The 24,685-nt window shown below is 38.0% G+C and overlaps 1 protein-coding gene across 1 annotated transcript; it reads left to right on the forward strand.

Annotated features, from left to right (window-relative positions):
- Positions 1 to 24,673, forward strand: METTL14 (methyltransferase 14, N6-adenosine-methyltransferase non-catalytic subunit). Its single transcript, XM_060779020.2, has 11 exons — positions 1 to 130; positions 2,786 to 2,874; positions 3,883 to 3,970; positions 7,711 to 7,791; positions 8,295 to 8,382; positions 10,607 to 10,697; positions 11,585 to 11,726; positions 13,033 to 13,125; positions 13,933 to 14,049; positions 18,291 to 18,501; positions 19,898 to 24,673. The coding sequence occupies exons 1-11, from the start codon at positions 65 to 67 to the stop codon at positions 20,200 to 20,202; spliced, it is 1,371 nt and encodes a 456-aa protein (XP_060635003.1). The 5' UTR covers positions 1 to 64; the 3' UTR covers positions 20,203 to 24,673.
- The last annotated feature ends 12 nt before the right edge of the window (positions 24,674 to 24,685 follow it).

Consider the following 24,685-nt stretch of genomic DNA (forward strand, 5'->3'; position numbering starts at 1 on the left):
GTGACGTCTCAGCTGTGCGTCCGTGAGGCGCCCATTTCTGAACCCGCGCGGCCGTCGGTTGAGGATGAATAGCCGGCTGCAGGAGATCCGGGAGAGGCAGAAATTGCGCCGGCAGCTCCTGGCTCAGCAGGTAACGGGAGAACACCGGGTTGGACTCCGTCCTTCAAGGTTTGGGCCTCCGCGCATGCGCCCTGGCCTCGGAGGGGGAGGCTGACGGATGGATCGCCTCCCTTCCCACTGGTCAGCGCCTGTGACGTAGAACGCGGGAGAGGCTCTGCGTTGCCATGGAGACTGAAGGCCAAAGGGTGTTTCAGTTCTGTCAAGTCTCACACTCTCAGGCCCCTTCCACACAGCTGAGTAAAATCCCACATTGTCTTCTTTGAACTGGGATATATGGCAGTGTGGACTCAGATAACCCAGTTGTGGGGTTTTCTGCCTTGATATTCTGGGTTATATGTCTGTGTGGAAAGGCCCTCAGTCTCAGAAGGCCATGGCAAACCCAGGTTTTCAAGAAATGCCTCCCATTTTATTATATTTTTCCCTTTTTTGTTAATTTTTAAAGTATTTTTTCATATTATATACTTCACATAACGGCACTCCATGCAAGTCATGGTGGCCACATGACCTTGCAGGTGTCTACGGACAACGCCGGCTCTTCAGCTTAGAAATGGAGATGAGCACCACATCCCAGAGTTAATAATAATAATAATAACACTTTATTTGTACCTCGCTACCATCTCCCAAGGGACTCAGTGCGGCTTACATGAGGCCGAGCCCAAATACAACAATACAAGCAATAATAACAACAGTACAAGCAATTAAAATAAAACATGGACAATACAATAATGCAACATTAACAATAAGACCACACGATTAAAAACTATGGGAAGGCCAAATGTAAAATTAAAATTGAAAATAATGCTGGAACTTGGGCGAAAAAGTGATGGGGCGTTTGTGGAAAACATACAAGCAGACCTAAAAATGTGGAGGACAAAGTGCTATGGGATCATTATTCTGGGAAGGCACACTGAACAGCCACGTCTTCAAGCTTCACCTAAAGACTGCCAGAGTTGGGGCCTGCCTAATGTCGTTACGAAGTGAGTTCCAGAGTTGAGGGGCCACCACCGAGAAGGCCCTCTCTCTCATCCCCACCAAGCAGGGCCTCTCCAGATGAACGGAGAGATCGTGTGGGTTCGTATACAGAGATGTGGTCACGCAGGTAGGCGGGTCCCAAACCATTCAGGGCTTTGTAGGTAAGAACCTGCACCTTGAATTGGGTCCGGAAAATGAATGGCAACCAGTGGAGCACCTTGAACAGGAGGGTTGACCGCTCCCTTAAGGAGCCCCAGTTATCAACCTGGCCGCCTGTTGGACCATCTGGAATTTCCGAGCTGTTTTCAAGGGCAGCTCCACGTAGAGTGCATTACAGTAGTCCAATCTGGAGGTCCAGTCGTTGGACACAACTGGACTTACTGTCAGGGGAGACCTTTACCTTTACCTATACTACACATAATACAGCAATGCACCACAGTCTAAAAATTTGCATTATCTCGCATCTCTTCCCTGCCCAAGGTGACTCTACCAATTACTTCCCTGTCAGTCTTCTTACTAATATATTAGCCTCTATTTTCCACGCTTTAATTCATATTTGTACAATTCCAACGAAGTCTTCGGATGGTGGAGGCTCCTTCTATGGAGGATTTTAAACAGAGGCTGGATGACCATCTGTTGGGAGTGCTTTGAACCTGATTGTCCTGCTTCTTGGCAGGGGATTGGACTGGATGACCCACGAGGTCTCTTCCAACTCTATAATTCTATGATACTTGAGCACAAGCTTTGTAAGCAATACCATTATACCAGGAATTGGGCATTAGTTGAATTCAGTGATGTTATTCTAAGTTACCTGCCAGACTTATTACCTTGCTTTAGCATGGGGGCTGTTCTCCTAACATTTGCTGGCCTACTTTTACACTTGAGGACAGAAATTATTGAAGTGAACATGGTTGACACTGGTATACAGTTATTTTTTATTACTTTTTTCATGTCGGTGGCAACTTGAGAAACAGCAACTCACTTCTGGTCTTGAGAGAATTGGCCGTCTGTAAGGACGTTGCCCAGGGGGAAACCCGGATATTTTACCATCCTGTGGGAGGCTTCTCTCATGTCTCTGCAAGAGAAGCTAGAGCTGACAGATGGTAGCTCACCCCGCCCCCTGGATCTGAACCGCTGACCTTTCGGTCAGCAGCCCTGCCAGTACAAGGGTTTAACCCATTGCACCATGGGGGGGGGGGGCTCCACATTTTTGTTACTATGGCTGCTGTATGGAATCCTTGACTGAGATCAGCAGAGTTGCTTTGGGTATAAATACAACATTCGTCCTGTTGCTTAATTTCCCTTACGTGGACTTCATTGTTATTATGTTATATTGTTTATGTACCTTGTTGTATTTATATGCTTGTACTTTTGAATGCTTTTGTGAGCCTCCCCAAGTCCCTTTGGGGAAATGGTGGTGAGGTATAAATAAAGTATTATTATTATTATTATTAGTATTAGTATTAGTATTAGGAAAACAGGCACACATGGATTTCACTGATGGGAGTTTAATCATCTGCAGAAACATTTCATTGGATTTCTCACAAGGAGAATGAGAAATTATGATAAATTTATATTATAAAGGTTTTAGGTATGTAATGTTTGTATTAAAGCTTCTCTTATTTGTTTCTATAGTAATAGTATTTATTTCTTTGTTTTTTTTTTTGTTTTTTTTTTTTTGCTTTTCTCTTAGTTGGGGGCCGAAAGTGCTGATAGTATTGGTGCAGTGTTGAATAGCAAAGATGAGCAGAGAGAGATTGCTGAAACAAGAGAAACTTCCAGGTTTGTACTGAAATAAGTTGTGAAACTTCCCATAACAGTAGTATTCTCAAGGGGGAGAAGATGGAAAGAATACAAATTAGCTTGAATTTATTTTGTTTTTGACTGGTTTAGGAAAAGTTGAACTCTTTTCCCCCATTGTAGGGAGGAAAGAGTTGAAACATAAAATGTTTGTCTCTTCTCAGGACCCTTCCACAGCCATATAACCCAAAATATCAAGGCAGAAAATCCCACACTGATTTGAGCTGGGTTATCTGAGCCCACTCTCATATATTCCAGTTCAAAGCAGATAATGTGAGCTTTTATTCAGCTGTGTGGAAGGTGCCTCTGTCCTTAAGTTTGTTGACAAAATGGGAAGGATATGGGTGATAGTTAAAATGTTCATCACTTAGCATCTCTGAATTATTTACAAATATATTAGGTGCCCTAATTAGTTCTGTAATTTGTTTTTAGTGTTGTTTGCTGTCTTGCACATTATTTTTGTGTAAAGACAGAACAGAAATTTAATATCAACACTAATTGCATTTCTTTTATACCATGTGGAATTTATTTTAGAATATTGAAAGATATACATTTCTAATATGTAATTATCTTAATGCAGGATATATTTAAAGCAATCAATGGTACATTATTATTCAGAAAGGGTCAGCTTATACATTTTCCCAGCTCAGGATATGTTATGGGTAATGTAAGAAGACAAAACCTTTGGTTGCTGCTTCCCTCTCCTCTTGTGTAGATGGACAACATAGATGTACAGAAACCAGCACAGTTAAAGGAACAAAAAAAACTCTATCCCCTGTTTCCCTTGTGTACAGCTCTGATTGGGTTGTCTAGTGTTTGTTTGTATGTTTTTTTAAAAAGGCATGTACCATGGAAAAAGGTGGCACCAAAGTAAGCAAGAGAGGAATAATTACAGAAGAAATTTAGACCCAAGCGAAACATCCTTTCAAATCATTGTGTTCATAAACTGCTCTCATAGGCCAGTACACTCTCTCTTCTTCACATTTTCAGGGCTGCTTATGATACGTCTGCATCAAATGCCAAACGCAAATACCCAGATGAAGGAGAAGCAGACGAAGAGGAAATAGAAGAATATAAGGTAAAGGAACAGTGAAATAATGTCTTTTAGCAAGTGAAGCTTATGGCTGTGACACTCTCAAATAGAATTATATGAAAATATGTTGTATAGGACATTAGCTCAAAAGGTATCAAATGAAGCATACGGCATTGTTATTTCCAAATGGAGTTATATGACAAGCAATAGTGTTGGACTACAGCTCAAAGGACATCCCTATAAATAAGGCAACTAAATTTGAAATACCTTAGCAATATCTTTAATAATCCAGTCCAAAATACAGAGTTCAGTGGATTTAAAAACTTAATGAACTATTCTTTTGATACTAAATTTGGTCTGAGATTTCCATTTATGACCATCCAATGAAGAAAGATTTGGTGCATTAACATTGCGCTCCACTGCTAAGTATCCAGGGAGAGAGCTTCTAAGCACTTACCTTGCATTTCCAGTGAAGCCAGTATCTCTTCATTCTGGTGAATGTTACTACATGTCATAAGGGCCTTAGCCAGTATGATACCATCTTGTTCAGAAATGTACAAAAAGTCAGAGAAAACCAGTGTAGCAATAATAAAGGCAGTCCCCAAGATAAGAACAAAAAGGTTCTGTAGGTTTATTATTAAGCTAAATTTGTACATTTTTTAAGTGTAACTGCAGCCAAATCCACTCTTTCAGGAGTGAATTTCCCTTTCAAGGGATAGGTTTATCTCACTTCCTGTTGTTTCACCCTTGTTTTTAACTATGAGTCATTTGTAAGTTGGATGTTTGTAACTCGGTTGTTTGTAGCTCATACCCCTTTTACACTGCCATATAATATCCAGATTATCTACTTTGAACTGGATTATATGGTAGCGTAGACTCATATAATCCAGTTCAAAGCAGATAATGTGGATTATCTGTTTTGATAATCTGGATTATATGGAAGTGTAGAAGGGGCCCCAGGGACTGCCTGTATTGTGGAATATAAACAGAGCACTAGTTAAGATCCAGAGAGGTGTGTGCACCCTCTGCTGGTCTGCCTCATATATGTCTCACTAACTTCCCTATTACATTTTCAAGATGCTCCTTTAAAACTTTGCACATTAGCATCCATTGCTATTTAGATTGGTCTGAAACCTCACTGTTCCTGCAGTAATATCCAGAAGTCGAAAGCAGCCTACATAATAAATATGGAATACTTGTGTCGTTCAACCCGCAATGGAAGAAAAGAGAGTTACTTTGGCCTGTGATGAAAAATCCTTTTCAGTACAGTGCTCCCCCCCCCCCCCCGCCGCTTCTACACTTCCATATAAAATCCAGATTATCTGCTTTGAACTGTATTATATGGCAGTGTAGATTCACATAATCCAGTGTAGAAGGGGTCTCTCTCTCTGTGTCCTCTCTCTGTCCTCCCTCCCCTCTCTCTATATATATATATCCAGACAGTTACAAACATCCGACATGCAAACGACTCATAGTTACAAATGAGGGTGAGATAACAGGAAGGGAGTGAAGTCCACTAAAGCTTTCTCAACAATCCTTGTTTCCACAAGAAGCCATTTTTTTTTCAAAATTCAATTGTCACAGGGACAGAAAGTGAGGGGAAATCTTCTGAACAGGGACACAAACAAAAGAAACCATAGGGTGTTAACCCTTCCCTAAGTTATCCAAAGCTTGCATGTAACTGAACCTATTTTGTTCGTAATTTGGGGACTGCCATATGTGTGTGTGTGTGTGTATGGTGCTGACTGTTTTGTTTTTTTTAAAAAAAAAACACAATATATCGTACATAGTTCTTTCACAAATTCAGTATTTTTACCAATTCGGTTGTTGTTATTCAGCTTTTATTAAGTATGGGTGCTAATGTTCCTGTACACTTATTTCTGTTCTTTTGAATAGTTTTTTCCCATAGCAGTGTATTAGTGCTTTTAAAGTCTATTAGAAGACTTTAGCCCCTTTCTTCTTTGCAAGATAAATTTTTGCAGGATACATTCCATTCTCTGACATATTACAACATAAAAAACATCAAAGCAACTTGTGAAAAAACCGTACGTGGTAGAGAGGTCATTTTTAGATTTGAAACATCAAATTCCCATAAAATCAGCATATGTTTTTAAAAATATTTTTATGACCCTCAATTTTCCAGGCCTGTTTTATTGCAGGGGCTCAAATGCCTATTTTAAAGCACGTTTTTAATAAACTGATGGAAGTATTCCACTAGAAAAAGTTCTGTTCCTTCAGAGTATTTGAAAACATTTGAGCTTAAGCCCATTGTAAACATGGATACTTTGCTTTGTCTCTTTATATTCTGCCTTATGGTTGATGTTCTGCTTCAGCCATTTCCTTTCCCAGGGTGTGGGAATAATGGTGTTAATTCTCGTGAATCACTGATAGTGTCTGGGTGTAACGACAACTTTTAAAGTGGTTTTGAAGGAGATGGGTACCAATTTTGTCTCTGTCTCCCTTCATAGTGCAGCAATTTATTCATCCCCAAAATAGTTTTTAAAATTTCCAGAGTGATTTTCCCACATCCTCTTTCAAGTGGGTCAAAGTATTCTCATCCTTGGTGGGTTTGCTCCACCATCCCTTCATATTTTAGAAACCTGGTTGGACCCTTCCAAATCAGCTGAAAATCAAATTGAATTAATAGCAAAAGCAACATTGCTTAAATTTGGGAAATTGTGACAAATGTTTATGTTACGTGGAACAGCTGGGAAATCAACATGCCTGTGTTTTGCAGTAAATTTCAGCTGTTTAGAGAAAGGAAACAACATATTATCTGGAAAAAAAATTTAGAGGCCATGTGGCCTTTTTGGGGCTTCCAAAGCCATATGTTGGAGCCCCAGGTAAATGTAGCCTGAAGCTGCACTTTGCCTAGCCCTGTTCCAAACTTTGGATCCAGAAAACTCTAAAAGCTGTTCAATGCACTGAAGTCCTCTTGGACTTAAAAAAAAGCTGATGGTAGGCAAGTGGCATATCTCAATGTGGATGCTTCAGGAGTGAGAGTTGAATAGTTGTTTCTTTCAGTCACCACTTGCTGAGTTTCCATAGAAGATTCCTGCCTCACAAACATGGTTTCATGCTTCTCGTGTCAGGATTAATCAGGGTCTGGGGAGAACACACAAGTTTCTGGGAATGACCTGCTTCTTTTCTGCTAGCTAGGGAATTCCTTCTCCATTCCTCAGCCATGTTTTTCCCCATCACTTCTTCAAGTGTCCTTGTTTCCTGGAGAGTGACTTACCATACACTTAGGTCCCTTCTACACTGTCCTGCAACCCAGAATCTGATCCCAGATTATCTGATCTAAACTGGTTTATATGAGTCTCCACTGCCAGATAATCTGGGATAAGAAGATAATTTGGGATCAGATCCTGGGATATAGGGACAGTGGAAGGTGCCTCAGAGAACCATAATTAAACTCCAAGAGTTTTATATCTGCAGACTTTTGTTATCTGGCTATATACAGAACCTTGCTAATTCACTTTAAAGTTTTGGGACAAAACCATGACATTTGTTATAGAATGAATCAAAAGTTGTTTTGATCTTTTGGTCATTTTCAAAGCATCAATGTATAATCTAACTGGTTTAGTAGTTACAGTGATGACAGGAAAGGGCATCAGATTTTGTTCTTCTTTCTCAAACTGGCATTGGAAATGTTGATGATCTGCTGTTGCAAGAGGCTAATGTTCATAGACAGCCCTCTTCTTCCTTCATTAAAAAAGCGAAATGCTAATGGGAAGAGCAGCACATTGTCCCTACATGCATATAAACCGTGCTTTATTCGAAAGGATGAAGTAGAGCTGCAACAAGATGAAGAAAACCTGCCGTATGAGGAGGAAATTTACAAGGACTCCAGTACTTTCCTTAAGGTAATCAATTTGTGTGCCTCCATGTAGTGGTCTTGTATTTCCTTCCTTATTGTCCCCAAAGTAACTGTAAATACAAATTTAAGGTCCGGATATTCTCTTGGATTAACAAAAGCTTCTCCATAGAGATCAGTTTACAGCAATTTATTTTTTTAATTACTTTTAAGCATTTCAGACAACCTCAAATACCAAAGTTGCAGCACTCCACAATAAGGCAGTAGCATTTTGAAGCCAGCAAACTGTAAAATGCTTGTTTTGCTTATTGGCCCCATCTGCTTCTCAGGTTGTAACCTTATTAGAATATTTGGAGTATGCAAACTAAAAACAATATGAAAAAGGGATATGTGGACTTCTTATGCAGTTAGGGACCTCCTTATAGAAGGGTTGGGATAAGAGATTAGTGGTAGTGTGTAGAATGGGGATCTTCCACCTTTCAGATCATTATGTGCATGAGAGCTAGTTGCCTTATCTTACTATTTATTTTTGGCATTTTTTCCCTTACATAGGGAACCCAAAGCTTAAATCCTCACAATGATTATTGCCAGCACTTTGTGGATACTGGGCACAGACCTCAGAACTTCATCAGAGATGTGGGTATGTCAGACTAAAACATGTCAATTAACAATTTTGTTTGCTCTATGTGGGTTGTATTCTATACATTTTTATCCCAAGAGGCTGACCAGATGTTTCAAAGTTTACTTAGTGGTGCCTTTGGAATGACATATATATTTAGTTGTGTTGAGTTTTTCCCCTCTTTGTTTTTGTAACACTTAATGAAACAATTAGGAAGACTCAAAAACTTCCCCTCAACTTTGTGCATTTCTGTTAGATCATAATTAAAGCATTGTCTAGCCATTGGTTTTCAATTTTGTCCTGTGCCCTAGCAAAGTTAGTGCCAGTTTTGCTGATTTTTTAGTATTGTTCTTCCTGTTCTTTTATGACATGCTACTGTATAATAGACATAGCATTTTTTGTTCCTCCAAAACCATTATGTTCAGAAAATCAATACAGTCCTTTGCCTCTTAAAATAGTGAATGCTTAATCAGATGTGGCAAAAGGTGTTCTGAATATTCATTTTGAGAATATTACATTTCAAATGTTGCAAGATGTTCAGAGGTTGCTAATGCTACAATAGTCTTTTTAAACTTTGGATTGTGATAGTGAGTGTGAAAAGTTAACAAAGCTGCTTAATTCCTTTCCCATAGTTGTTCCTTAATTAAATGATAGCATGAGTTTATTTATTATTTATTTATTTAAAACATTTATATTCCGCCCTTCACTCTAGCATACTTGAAAGTGCTTGAATTTTTTATCATATTTTTGGTTGTATGAAAACTCAGATTCTTCTAAATATCCTAGAAGGCTGTCAGATTGGTCACTGCTTTCTTACTCTTCTAAGACAGACAAGCACACACCAAACCAGGAAAAAAATGGATTTTTTTTGTTAAAATGTATTTTTAAATGACTTTCCTAGCAATACTTACATCCAAATAAACATTACTCAAAACAATTTAAATAATTATATTTTAAGATACACACACACACACACACACACACACACACACACACATTCAATAAATTTAAAGCATAGGTTCTTTTTATTGCAATTTTCCAGTAAGAGAAAGGGTATCAGAACTTTTACAAAAAGAACAACATGGGAAATACAAACATACAGATTCTGTTTAACTACATTGAATTCACAACGAACCCACAGTTACATTGTCTAACAAACAATCAAAGGGGAATTACATTTTTTCTCAGCATTTACATTACCCATACAAACATTAATTCTCATGCATTCATCACCATTTCTCTCACTGTCTCCTGGAGAAGAACATCTCTTAGGCTAGACTGCTTCCTTGCAAATCTGCCAGTTTTCAAATACTTCAAAAACTTCAAAATGCATCCTCTTTCCCTAAGAACAATGCCAAAGATCCGATCTCTATAGCGGAAACTGACTCCATGCAAACATATAATGACTCCAAAATCACACTTCTTTCTCTTCCCTTGAGAAAAGGAAGCAAGTGACCAGACTGCGTTCCATTGCAGATCTGCCACTCCCAAATACATACACTAGCTCTCTCCTTCCAAAGGAGCAGTGCATAGCAGGTGAACAGCACCGCTGTCTGTCACAATTTTTAGACTGTAATAAGGTCTCTTTTATAGCAGTTTTCGTGCTGATGTTGTTTAAAAGTGGTAAATGAATGATAGATGTTTTTCCAGCCAAAAGCATCCTGGCTTGATATCCGTTTATTGGCAGATGTTGACTTTGCATAATTGGTGTTGGTAAACATAAGCCTTGTGTTGACTTCCTTCTTAATGTAAGAGATGTTGTAAACGTTTCCTTAACTTAAAGAGCCATTGTCTCTGATAACGTAAACACATTGTTTTCCCTAAAAGGCCAACATTGAATCATTTGTCACAGTTCTCATCAGGAATTTTTAATACAATCTGTGAATTCTTCACCTCCTCCTTGTAGTTTTTCAGGCTTCAATCTTCAGAATGGTGTCTTCAAAATTATTAGCTCTCATCCATTCACCTTTCATACAATTCCATTCAAACCATACATCATATTTATCCATGAAAACTTTACATGGTGTGATGTAACTTCTCTCACTGGAACTATTTTTAAAAAAAGATTGCCATGTGCTAGCTCTAGAAACCGCTAACAAAACACGCTTATAATTTATTTGACTAAATAATGTTATTAGCTACCTGTGTAATAAAAAGACATAATTCATTCAGAACTCTTTCCTTGTTACCACTGGTTTATCAAAGTTCCATGTAATATTATAACAGTGGCATGTTTTCCTATTAGGCTTAGCAGATAGATTTGAAGAATATCCGAAGCTTCGGGAGCTCATTAGGTTGAAGGATGAGCTAATATCTAAATCCAACACGCCTCCAATGTAAGTTCATTTAATGGGCTGGATTCTTTTCTACAGACTGGCTCAACATTAGCTGCCTGCTAACTAAGATCCTTTCTTTTACCACCTGTTTAGGATTTGCATGTTTTATTTTTGGGTCTGTGTTTATAAAATAGCAATTTGAACTTCAAAGAAATGCATCCATTTTGTTTTTGTCACTTGATTTGGAGGATTAACTGAGATGCTTAGCGTGAGATTTTGTCATCGGACTGTGATTGTTCTTGAAGTTTCCTCTTAGGAGATGAGTTAAGGCAAACAGTCTTACTTAAAACTGATACATAAGAACTAATAGGAGAGAAGACCAGGTTAGTTTGTTAATGATCTATAGTAATTCTTTATTATTATACTGCTACTTAAAAAAAATCTAGCTTGTTCTTAGTCATCAGTTTTTGGTGCAAAAGTTCCTGGAACAAAAGGTCTCTTGTTGAATGGGTTAAAACTAGAAAATGGACATTTAAATGGAATATAATTATGGTGATTTCAAAGCACTGCTACCATGCTATTTATTTCACCAGAACCACTATTTATTTATTTTGTATCAGTTTTTCAGATTTTCAGTTAGATACTGTTGCCTTGTTGAGCTTTCAAACTTCAGATCCTGTTTAGTAAAATGTGTGCTGGTAAACAATGCCAAGGATTATTTTGCATATCTGAAATAGTTCCAGTCAGGTTCAGAATACTGTGCATTGCTATTAGTTTATTCCAGGAACTATATTCTCACAATGTCTGGTGTTTTAATGTGTGAATAGATGTTTTGCCTAAAATGTGCAAGTTGTACAAGATCCACATCCCTCCTAGGTACTGAACACTTAGAACTCATGAACTGAGAATATCCTCCCCTCCCCCCCTCCCAAATTTTTGTGCATAAGGTATCTGCAAGCTGACTTGGAAGCTTTTGATCTTCGTGAACTCAAGTTCAAGTTTGATGTGATTCTTATGGAGCCACCTTTAGAAGAATACTACAGGGAGACTGGAATTACAGCTAATGAGAAATGCTGGACTTGGGATGATGTGAGTTCACGGTAGAGAAGGATGAACCTTGTCTGAGAATACTGTTATCTATCTAGGCCTTAAAAATGAACATGCTGTTGCCATTCATGATTTAATTTTAAAATAATACAGTTCATATTTTCTTGGTCTTGTACCATTCTGAACCCACTGAGAACATGAACATGATTGCCTAGTTACCCCTCATGTGGTTCTACAGACTTCCATTTTCCTGAAAATAGGCTTCTTTCTATTAGTGACAAATATTGAGGTTTAAGAATTGGTAAGCAATAATGCAACTTGTTTGTGCTGTCCCTTTGCTACATTAAAGATGCTGATAGTATTTTACAAATGGAAATCCAGTTGGGATAAAGTGTGTAATTTGTATGCTGGAGATCTTAGATTCAGTCTCAGACTGGGTTAGGAAACATCTCTCTCTAAAAATCTGGACACCTGCTACCAATCAGCATAAATGCTGAGCTAAATGTAGTCATAATTTGACTTATGAAGTTGTCTTTTGCCCTATACTTAATTATGTTTGGTATAGACCAGTGGTTCTCAACCTGTAGGTCTCCAGATGTTTTGGCCTTTGACTCCCAGAAATCCTAACAGCTGGTAAACCGGTTGGGATTTCTGGGAGTTGTAGGCCAAAACACTTGGGAACACACAGGTTGAGAACCACTGGTATAGACCCTTCTTTCAGTCCCACTTTCATCTCAAGCTTGGTTGATGGGAACAAGAGAGAAGGCCTTCTTGGTGACTGCCCCACAACTCTGGAACTCCTTTCACAGGGAAGCCAGAATGGTTCCCTCCCTTCTGTCCTTCTGGCGGTAGGCTAAAACCTTCTTATTCATACAGGCTTTTAAAAAATGATATTTAAGTTCTAGTCAGGGGGTATGTGGTTTTTAACCTTGAATGTGTTTTGATGGTTTTTAACTGAGTTTTTCAGCGCTATTTGTACTTAATTCTGTTTTAATGTTTGTATACTTGTATATTTAAAATTGTATATTAATGCTTCTCTGTCAAGCTGCTTTGAGTCCCCCTTTGGGAAGATAAAGCAGGATATAATAATAATAACATTAACAACAACAATAATAATAACAACAAGAAGAAGTTGTTTGTGTGTATCTTCAAATTAACTGTTGACTTATAGATAAATACACTTTATTTATATTCCACTTTATCTCCTTGGAGGGACTCAGAATTCATGGCAACTTAATGAATTCTTAGGGTATTTATCGGCAATCCTCTATTCAAGTTCTAATCAGTTGACCATGCTGTTTTCCATGATCAGACCATAATCTGGTGGCTTTTTCTTCCCTGTTTTTAGATTATGAAGCTAGACATTGAAGAACTTGCTGCCCCGCGATCATTTGTCTTTCTGTGGTGTGGTTCTGGGGAGGGTCTGGATCTTGGCAGAGTGGTAAGATGATTCTGTACATCTATGGTATTTTTCCCCTGGAAATTCCTTTAGAGTTGTATTAGAGAGTCTAGCAAATTCTTAGAGATAATACATCTCAAGGAGTCTTTAGATCCTCAAGGCAACTCTATAGTATGCTGGGACCAGAAGTGATGTGATTTAATGGCTGATGGTCATATTCACTGTTTCACCTCACCATAGTCCAGCTGGGAAAGTATGGCTTGTTTTTTGTAAGTATAGGTTTTGTAAGACTCCAGGCCCATGGAGTCTTGTAATGACAAATTGTTGTGATTCTGTGAAATGAGACCTTGGTGTCCCAGTTATCTACTCATTTGATTTATTGGATTTATGACACTTCCCCCCCCCCAAAAAAATGAGACTGCAGTTAAATAAATCCACACATTTTCCCACTTAAATCTGCAGTTACTCTCACCTGTACAAATCTTTAATCTGAAACTTTTGTTTTTGTTTCATGCAATCTTTAAAAAACAAAAAAAAACCCAAAACCTTACCATATACACTTAAAAAAGAATAAGCCCCATTAAATGCACTTTAAAAAAATGATATAAGCATGTGTAAGATTGTGGTGTAAATAATATATGTTTAGGGTCATCACAGTTTACAGTATATAGACACACCCCTCCCCTCAAACTAGACTCTCTTCAATATTTTGTGGAACTGGAGAAGCTGCTATTGGGATGAAGTGCAGAAAGGTCTTCTTTCACCATAGGAGTGTAAGTGTCTAATTCTGGATCTCATATTTTGATATAAAGTACACAATATTTATCTTACTGTGTTAAAACATTTCAGTGCTTGCGTAAATGGGGCTATCGAAGATGTGAGGATATCTGTTGGATCAAAACCAATAAAAACAACCCTGGGAAGACTAAAACTCTGGACCCTAAGGCTGTCTTTCAAAGAACAAAGGTATATCTGGCTGAGTTTCTTTCTGTTTGCTGTATTATCTTACATTGTAAAAAAAAAAAAAAAAAAAAAGCATACCCTTTCTTCCTGATCAAAGCTGTTGGAGTTTTAGGAAAACAATCACAGATGAATTTGTTTCTCTCTCTCTCTCTCTCTTTTTTTTAAATAAACCCCAATTTTATATGATAATGGAAATGAATAATTGAGTTTTAACACTTTTGGATTTTTTGTTCCATCTGAGCAAATTTTAGAGTTTCTGTCTGTATCTAACACTTACTTGAAGTTGTTCTGGGAAACTTTTGAATGCGTATTCACTCATTCTTATTGAAATGCAGATCAGATTGGGTAGAGCATCATGGAAAAACTTTATTTTTCTTTACCCTTCAAAGAAGGGATGGAAAATGGTTAGAATGCCTTGTATAGTTCTCTTTGTGCCAACCTGTGGCTATAGTTGGCAATGAGATGTGATTGACCTCCATTTTGTCAACAATTAAGATCCCTACATTGAAATGTAAATCAAATATTTTGCTAACAAGAAAAGATAAAGACTAGTCTTCTAGTTTTCTCAAGAGCAGTTTGGGATTGTGATCTCTTCTTTGACAGACCTGATGCCTTTTCTATTAGATCCATGCTGGCTACTTAGACAGTTCAGTTTCAGAATGGAGCAATCATGTTGAAAAGAAGATTTTGAGACCTTGTATTTTATTGTATAGATCATCAAATCCTTTGTATTTCTCTTAAAGAAATGGATTGCCACTACATTTGATTATCCTAATGTTTATTCAGAACTAGGCTACTGTTGTGACAAAATATGGTGAAACAGAATCATTTCTCCATGTGCCATTAAAACACATTTCAGAAAAGTCAAACAGTTACCTTTTTAAAGGAAAAAAAGTTTTGAATAGAAGCAACTGCAGAGCGTATGTGTATAGGTCTTTTGTATACATGCCTCGTATATACTTGAGTATAGGCTAAGCCGAATATAAGCTGAGAAACCCAATTTTACCATGAAAAACTGAGAAAACTTATTGACTCGAGTATAAGCTGAGGGTGGGAAATGCAGCAGCTACTGGTAAATTTCAAAATAAAAATAGATACGAATAAAATTACATTAATTGAAGCATCAGTAAGTTAAATGTTTTTTAATATTTACATAAAACTATAATTTAAGATAAGACTGTCAAACTCTGATTAAATCATTATTCTGACCTTCTTCAATTTAAATGTACTTACGTATCCTTCCAATAATCACCATAGTTTATTTTAACTATACATTTTGGGGAAAATGCTATGTGTATATGAATAAAGAAAACTGGTAAAGATTGGCACTGAGAGAGGAGGAGAGGAAGGTGCATGCTGCACCGAGAGAGGAGAGAAAGATGTGCGTTGCTCAAGAGAGGAAGGAGGGCTGGGTTGGTGTACGGAGAGATAAGGGTCCTGGCAGGAAGGTGTGGGGCTGAAAGAAGTCCTTCTTTCAGCTCCACACCTTCCTGTCAAGACCCTCACCTTAGTGTAAGCCGAAGGGGGGCTTTTTCAGACTAAAAAAGCGCTGAAATATTAGGGTTATACTCGGATATATACTTTTCCATTACTTGTCCTGAAGGTTGTGCCCCTAGGTTCATTACCACATAACAGAGGAAAACACTGTTACAATGAGTTTGCAACAGTGTAAAAGATGGGGGGTGAGGAAGAAGAAAAATGATTTGATAAATTTGTTTGAATATATGCTTAATGTAGTAAGGGATTGAGAATACTTTTTCAAATACAAAAAAAAGTTAATTAATAATGTTTTTTTGTTTTTGTTTTGGATAGCTAAGCTTATTTAAGTCAGTTGTGTACAGAATGCAATTGTGAAAAACTGGTTATTCAGTTAAATGGGAATTGTAATTGTTTGTTGAAGTGGGCCTTTCTCTTTCACTTATGGTATCAAGAAGTGTCCAAAGAATGGTTTAATCTCTCTCACTTTTTAGAAAAGTCAGAAAACATGTGATGAATGATAAATGAGTTTGTTACCTTCTTGATTTACTCCCTGGGTCTTTCTTTACACCAGGGCACATCTATTTTCAATTTCCTATTGTTCTAAACATTTCCATACATACCTTCATATAACATCTTCTCATGCTCATTCTTCATATTTATGTCTTTGACCAAAAGGCCCTTTTACTCCTTTTATGCTCCAGCTAAGAAATGTTCTTTTCAATTCACAAAGCATACATATTCAAATACTTCACCTATGTTAAGGTCCCTCAAGAGCAGGTACTTTGTAGAGATGAATGTGTAAACACTTCTCAATCAAGCTCAGTATTATGTCCCTCCTTAATCTTCTACTTCCATCCTGGAGCTGCCTCTACAGAGACTCCTGGAGTCCATGGGGATAGGAAGAATGCATCCTAGGTCTGACTTTGGAAATCAGGTGGTTCCTCATCACAGTTTTCACATGGAATAAATCAGTGACAAACAGTCAACTTCATGATCATTTTTATTTATCTGGTTTTTCAGAGCTGGAAACATTGGTGCTTGTGCCAGGTATCTGGAAACGATTATTCATTTATGTCTGCAGCACTGTGAAAACCATCTGGTGACTTCAGTAAATCAGCATTTTATGATCTGAAGACAATTGCTCATTTGGGTGTTGTTTTTATTTAAAACCAGAGTAATCTCTACAACCCACAAGTAATTGTACATCACATATGTGGACTTCCTGCATGTAAACCTTCTCAGCCACTTTGGTTCAACCTTAATCTTATTTTTCAAAAATCGTCTATTTTGTAAGCACAGCACAGTTCTTAGCATTATTCAGATCAGTTAGTAGTGATACTTAGGCACATGCCAGTGAACTTCTGTTCCAGTTTGTAAAGATGTGCAATTTATAGTCTTTGGAAATTGCTTGTTTCAATCTAATTGTGCATTGTAACTGTGTCGAATAAAAACTATAACAGTTATATTGAACACAAAAATAACTAGATTTTGCCTATCAAGTCCAGGCTAAGAGGAAGGGGTTTGGCTGGTGTTTATAGTCTGAATTTGTCCTTTTATGCCCCAACACAATGGCCCTTTCTTCCTTCTCAGCCTAGTGCTGGTTAACTCTAAGTTGACTTTCATTTCTGACTTAAATGTAACTATGTTTCTTTTACATGATATATCATATTTCATCATATAAGAAAATCTCAAATTATCGCTTGCAACAGATGCCCCTCTTTCAGAAATGCCTTTTGGGGATACCCATGCTCTTTTGAAAGTTTTTTTATGCTTTACCTACTTAGTAATTTTTAGGTGTGTTTGTTGTTGTTTATTCATTCAGTCAGTCATTTCCGACTCTTTGTGACCTCATGAATCAGCCTATGCCAGACCTCCCTGTCAGCTGTGGCCACCCCCAGCTCCTTCAAGGTCAAGCCAGTCATTTCAAGGATCCCATCCATCTATCTTGCCTTTGGTGGGCTCCTCTTCCTTTTTCCTTCCATTTTCCCCAGCATCATTATCTTCTCCAAGCTTTCCTGTCTTCTTATTATGTGGCCAAAGTACTTCATGTTTGCCTCTAATATCCTTCCCTCCAGTGAGCAGTCAAGCTTTATTTCCTGGAGTATGGACTGGTTGGATCTTCTTGCGGTCCAAGGTACTATCAGAATTTTCCTCCAGCACCACAGTTCAAAAGCGTCTATCTTCCTTCCCTCAGCCTTCTTTATGGTCCAGTTCTCACATCCATAGGTTACTACGGGGAATACCATTGCTTTAATTATGCAGATCTTTGTTGACAGTGTAATGTCTTTACTCTTCACTATTTTATCGAGATTGGTCATTGCTCTCCTCCCAAGAAGTAAACTTCTTCTTATTTCCTGACTGCAGTCTGCATCTGCATTAATCTTTGTTTCTAGAAATGTGAAGTTTGTCAATGCCTCCATGTTTTCTCCCTCTATTTGCCAGTTATCAATCAGTCTGGTTGCCACAATCTTGGCTTTTTTGATGTTTAACTGCAACCCAGTTTCTGCACTTTCTTCCTTCACCTTGGTTATAAGGCTTTGCTCCTCCTCGCTTTCATCTGCCACTTTGTGTTAGAGTACAAAAATCTATAGAAAATTTCAATTTTTTTGTTCCAATCTCTAGCTGGTTATTTAACTCAAGCTTCAAAATATTTGACATGCTTTTCTCTGACATTCAGTTACTAATGTGTAGCCTACTCTATAAAATGCATTGGCTTTTTATGTTAATAAGCTTTCCAAACCCTTTGTTGTTGTTATGTTACATAGGAACACTGCCTAATGGGTATTAAAGGAACAGTCCGCCGTAGTACAGATGGAGACTTTATCCACGCAAATGTTGACATTGACTTAATTATCACAGAAGAGCCAGAAATTGGCAATATAGAGAAACCAGTGGAAATCTTTCATATCATTGAACATTTTTGTCTTGGGAGAAGACGGCTTCATCTCTTCGGACGGGACAGCACAATCCGACCAGGTCAGTGCTTGTCTGGGTTTTGCTACTCAATCATCACTTCAGTTTTCACAGAAAAATTTCTGTAATGGTGCAGAGAATGGTGGGGGAAGACTCTGGTAGAGTAGCTATTGCAGTTTGTTGCAGATTCGTTTTCCTGTTTCATTGGAGTTTTGCTTTCATAGACAACACTTTTATTTCAGTGGATTCAAAACATGATGGGGACACATATACTTGAATATTTAGGTGCACTAAAAGATAAACTGAGATAGGAACTAAAGATGTGGGTTCTGTTGTGGTGATTTATAGAAGCTTCAGCAATGGGCATTGTATTGCCAAGGGTTTATTTTTCCTCCTACAATATTTGTAATGTGAAATGCAGGGCAATGGACCATTGCTTGTAAAAGCTATTGGTTATACTTAAAATTTCAAGGTCCCAAGTGAAGTGTTTTAAAAGTAACCTTCATTTTCATGTTTCTTGCATGTAATAATACAGTTAGCCCACCATTTCCATGGATACAGGCATTCACAGCTAGGAAATACTTTTTTAAAAAAATCCAAAAAGGCAAATTTTGACTTTCTTATTTTATATAAAGGGCTCCCATCAGGTTGGATTTTTGTATCAATGGGTATCTATGGGAGGTTCTGGAACCAAACAGCAATGGCCCTATCTACTTACAAACAACAGCATATGGATACTGCAGTACAAACTATTAGTGTGTGCTACAGTGCACACTCTCCTCTGGTCTACTTCATTATTTCTCTGAGGCTGCTTTTACTTCCATATAATCCAGTTACTTCAATGCTGCCGTTTTATTTTTCTTATGTGTTATTTAATTGTGTTTTTATTTGGATTGTTTTATTTTACTATGTTTTTATTTTATTGTTTCTGTTTTGCTTTTATGTCTTGTGTCCCATATGTAAGCTACCCCGAGTCCTTTCATGGAGATGGTGGAGGGGTATAAAAATAAAATTGTTGTTGTTGTCATCATCATCATAATCATCATCAAAGCTGATAATCTGCTTTGAACTGGATTATATGAATCTACACTACCATATCATCCAGTTCAAAGAAGATAATCTGGATTTTGTATAGCATCATAGAAGGGGCCTGAGATCAAGCATGAGCTGGAAAAAAGTTTATAATCCTTCTGCGGCAATTATAACAATCATAACTGCAAAAGTACCTAAAATAATATAGCTACACCACCAAAGGAGTGAAGTTATCTCACATAAAGTTACGATCGTGATATAATCTTGTTCATAGTTATTTTTCAAAAGTTGATTTCAAATAACATTTGTTTCAAGCTCTGACTAAATTTATGTACTACAATAAGAATCTGATCTGGAAATCATCAAGGCATATAATGCTGTGGTGTTTTTTTTTCTCAGTTGCTTTCTGTTTTTCCCCCCCTTTTAGGCTGGCTGACAGTGGGACCCACATTGACCAACAGTAACTTCAATGCAGAAACATACACTTCTTACTTCACTGCTCCAAATTCCCACCTCACTGGCTGTACCGAAGAGATTGAGAGACTCCGACCTAAATCACCGCCACCCAAAGACCGGGGAGGCGGTGCCCCAAGGGGTGGGGGAAGAGGTGGAACTTCAGCCGGCCGAGGAGAAAGGGGAAGGGAGAGAAATAGAACGAATTTCCGGGGGGAAAGGGGTGGATTCCGGGGTGGACGGGGTGGCGCCCATCGGGGAGGCTTCCCTCCTCGCTGAACGCATTCCACTTTCAATGTTGTCCTGCCTTAATGCTACCAATTATCTGTATTTTTAAACCATTGTTTCCAAATTATTTTTTTAAACAGTCACTATGCATGCGCCCCATTGCAGTCCTTTCACACTCCACAGTTATATGCTTTGATTCCGCTTTAGCAACTATAATCCTTTCTATGAAAACTCAGGATTTGCAATTTAGAATTCTTAGCCAGAGAGTTCGTGCATTTCAATGAACTACAAATCCCAAGATTGCATAGGGTGTATCCATGCTTATTAAAGTGGATACATGTGGAACCATGGCACTATAACTGTGTAATGTTAAAGAGTCACTAGACATGAACAGCATTCTGTTTGAGGAGCAGTATTCAGAACTTCTGATTTGGTCTCCATTTTCCTAATTTTTAAAAACTTTAAAAGTTTTAATCATAGTAGCTAAACCAGTGGTTCTCAATCTATGGGTCCCCAGGTGTTTGGGCCTACAACTCCCAGAAATCCCAGTCAGTTTCCAGCTGTAAAGAGTTCTGGGAGTTGATGGCCAAAACATCTGGGGACCCACAGGTTGAGAACCACTGAGCTAAACACTCAACAGTTAATCATTTGTCCAACTGACAAGCCTTCCTAGTCTGGCACACTTCAGGTTTATTGGACTACAACTTTAACCTGTGGTGTACTGGATGGAGATTGTCGTAGTTGATGCCCAATACATTTGGAAGGTGATAGATAGAGGAGGTTTTTCTAGACACATTTTCTTTTTGGACCAATGACATCCAGCTCCACTTCCCCCTAGCAATAATAGGAAATGGGTTACATTTTAAATGTCTTTAATGATTTGTGTAAAATATTTTTTAAAGTTGTTGAAGGCTTTCATGGCTGGAATCACTAGGTTCTTGTAGGTTTTTTCGGGCTATAGGGCCATGTTCTAGAGGCATTTCTCCTGACGTTTCACCTGCATCTATGGCAAGCATCCTCAGAGGTAGTGAGGTTGATGGTATTGCTCTTTCTGGCTCTGGAGCCTACTTTGATGTTGTAGCTTCTCTATAGATGGTTCTATAATACGATGTTATCCACTTTGGACCTGTTGTAGATGGTGGAACTGGTCTCTCTTTCGGCTTGGTCTCTGGCTCTTGACGCTGCTTTGACGCTGCAGGTTTGTCCATGATGTTTCGATAATTGCTCATTCCCTTTGGAACAGGTATTGGCTGCAAACTTGCTGCCGGAGTCTTGGAGTTTTGCCCAGTTGACTCGCCTGCATCTATGGCAAGCATCCTCAGAGGTAGTGAGGTTGATGGTATTGCTCTTTCTGGCTCTGGAGCTTGCTTTGATGTTGTAGCTTCTCTATAGATGGTTCTATAATACGATGTTATCCACTTTGGACCTGTTGTAGATGGTGGAACTGGTCTCTCTTTCGGCTTGGTCTCTGGCTCTTGACGCTGCTTTGACGCTGCAGGTTTGTCCATGATGTTTCGATAATTGCTCACTCCCTTTGGAACAGGTATTGGCTGCAAACTTGCTGCCGGAGTCTTGGAGTTTTGCCCAGTTGACTCGTTTTGCCCAGGCTGCCGGCGCATGGAAACTGGAACAGCTGGTGGAGCTGGTGTAAAGAGGGAGTCCTCTGATGTTGTATGATTATCATCAAAATTCTGATAATGAACTATTTTTTAAAGGCTGGTTAATGATACGTGGAAAGCAAAGAACAAGACTGCTATGAGTATTTCTATACCATATGTCTGTATAGCAACATATTGTTTGCCTAGAGTTAAATCAGTTGTTACACCCAACTGGAGTAAATGCAACAAAATGAAAAAGATTTGTTAGTCCCTCACTATATAAATCCTCTTTCCACCTTTAGAAGGGAGATTTTGACAAATCCTGTGGATCCCTCCCAGAGAGTGCAGCTTTGTCATTTAACTTTGGCTAAAATGCTGCTTGAAAAAAACCAAGCCTATTTGCCATTATTATAGTGAAATGCTATTTTCCAATGTAAATATCAATAGGAGGAAGAGTGGATTTTTTGGCGCAGATAATATCCCTGTAGAGAGTTTGGTGTCATTATTTGTATCCAGTCAATAGACATTGGATGTTGTAAGAATTAAGTTTAAGGTCCAAATCTTTTCCTTGAAAACAAACTTTGAAAATGTCTTTTTAAGTGAAAACAATGGAATTTATTTTACTGTTTTGATAAAAATCCTTTTTTCTGGATATGTGCTTTTGTTTTAATTCAGAAAGAGAAATATTTTCTTAAGGTTCTTGGTTTTCACTTTCCAACTTCTGCTTTAAATGTTTCTAGTTTTGCTGTAAGAATCGATTACTATTTGTACATTATTCATGTTTTTGGTTATCTGTTGATGATAGTACAGTAAAAGGAGGCTGATGAGAGTTTTACTTCTGATTAAGCTCTTTGAAACTCTCCAATTAGTATACTAACAATATGTAATTTTAGAAGTTTTTTTAAAAACAGTGTTTTTTTAGAACAATGCTTAAGAATTTATGCTATACAGCAAATTGAATGTTAGTTAGTGTTGAATAATTAGTTTTAGCTTGATTTATTATAAGGCAAGGTTGCAAAGCTTTTCAAGTCATTCAAGAACTAAAAGAATGCTATAAATAGAGTATCAACCTACGTGTAACCGCTGTATGCAGTTTTTTGATATTATTTCAGAGCCGTCTTCCTGCATGTTGTCTATCCCCCCCCCCTCCAAATATTATAGGGCATGTTATAATCAGCCATATATATAAGTGCTTATATCAGGCGTACACTCGTGTTCAGTATCAGTACTCTAGAGTACTTCATGTAACACCCTGAGGATTATTTTCTTTGGCTGAATAAGTCGGGATGTGAGATGGGAAATAAATTTGTGCAGTATTTTAGGAGTGTTGATTTGAAAACAAAACATTGCAACAGGTGAAGCAACATTACCTACCTGATATGTTAGTACTGCAGCGTTGTCTGCCCATTGCAGTTGAAAACAGCTACAAATATTATTTAATGAAAGTGTGGCAACTCATGTACTACTTACGATATAAGATTATTCCATGGTCTTGACTAGCTCATATTTGGCATAGGCATTTGCTCATCACAGAAGACTCTGGCATTTCTTGTCTTATGCTCTACAGGGTCTCTGCTCTAACAGTGTTCTGAATGTTTAAACATTCTCCTGGAATGATTTTTTTTACTTGAAACTCAAAAGGTATATATTTTCATCTTAATTTTGTCTCAGATTTAGCAATGTAGAACATGTATAAAAGAAACAAAAACAAAATAGTTTCTCAGTTCTTATCACAGATTGACAGTAACTAAGTAACCTCTCCACAGAATGTTTCATAAGCCAAAAAGTTACAACTAGTCATGAGTTTGTGATATACCCCGTCTATCTTGTGCAATTACTGAGAATTTGCTATTATACAATGTGCCAAACTCTATTTCTCCACTTCAGAAATTCCTAACACCTGACACTCACTGGGAAAAGGGCAAACATCTTCCCCAGTAACCTATTGTCTAAATTATACAAGAGCTCCTTGGATCTCCTTGACCACAGTTAATTGAGACAGGAAGCTTAGGGTAGCAGGTAGCTCAAAGAAACAGTTGCTTAAATTTGGTTAGTGGTTCCACCTAGTGGCATAGGAATAAAATTCTAACTTTGTGGTAACCTGTTTCATTTCCAAGGGTCCTTTTGTCCCAAGGATTTGTCTGTGTGCCATGTGACCATAATTCACCATAATTCATGGTAAATAGAAAAAGATTATTTGTTGCCCCTTCATATTTTGTGCCACTGATTGTTGAAAGTAATATGGTAGGGTAGATCAGTGGTTTCTAACCTTTAGTCCTGCAAGTGTTTTGCACTTCAGTTCCCAGAATTCCTGATAGTTGACCAAACTGGCTGGGGTTTCTGGAAGTGGAAGTCCCTAACACCTGGAGGAAAAAAAGGCTGGGAAACACTAGGCTAGATAAATCTTGGTCTTACCTGACAAATGTTTCATGAAAGTGCACCAGTATAAAAAGGTGGTAGTAAAAGAACCTTTGTGTAGAGTTTGTATTGCATGGTTTAGAGTACAATTTGTGATACCACAGGTTTGAATTTTAACTTCCACGAGGTCCAACATAGCTTCCACGAGGTCCAATATTCAGGGGCTGAGAACTATTGTTTTACTGCAGGTAGGGTATCTTGCAATGCTCCAAATGTTGGAATGCAATTTCCAGCTTCCTTCATTATTGGCAGTGCTGTCTAAGACTGAAGGGAATCACAGTTCAAAATCATCTGAGTCTTAGATGATATGCATCAATAGGCTTACAGTTCAGTGAAAAGGACTAGTTCTACTAGATCACTCTGAAGATCAATGTCATTTAGAAGCCATTGAGTAAATCAGTTTGAGTGTTGCTAGAAGAATCTCTTGATGATGTGGAGATAATTACAGTGGCTGCTGTCCTATGCATTACAATTATCTTTTCTGTAATTAAAAAAAGCCCAAAGTCCTTAGAGTGTTT

Source organism: Anolis sagrei, chromosome 5, assembly GCF_037176765.1.
Source record: "Anolis sagrei isolate rAnoSag1 chromosome 5, rAnoSag1.mat, whole genome shotgun sequence".
Taxonomy (NCBI): Eukaryota; Metazoa; Chordata; class Lepidosauria; order Squamata; family Dactyloidae; genus Anolis; species Anolis sagrei.

What these genes read in the sequence shown, in the direction of transcription:
- METTL14 (XM_060779020.2), top strand. Translation starts at nt 65, where the DNA reads ATGAATAGCCGGCTGCAGGAGATCCGGGAGAGGCAGAAATTGCGCCGG. An exon ending in AGGAAATAGAAGAATATAAG is followed by an intron (nt 3,971 to 7,710) that starts GTAAAGGAACAG and finishes TTTATTCGAAAG; the next exon opens with GATGAAGTAGAGCTGCAACA. An exon ending in AAATCCAACACGCCTCCAAT is followed by an intron (nt 10,698 to 11,584) that starts GTAAGTTCATTT and finishes TTTGTGCATAAG; the next exon opens with GTATCTGCAAGCTGACTTGG.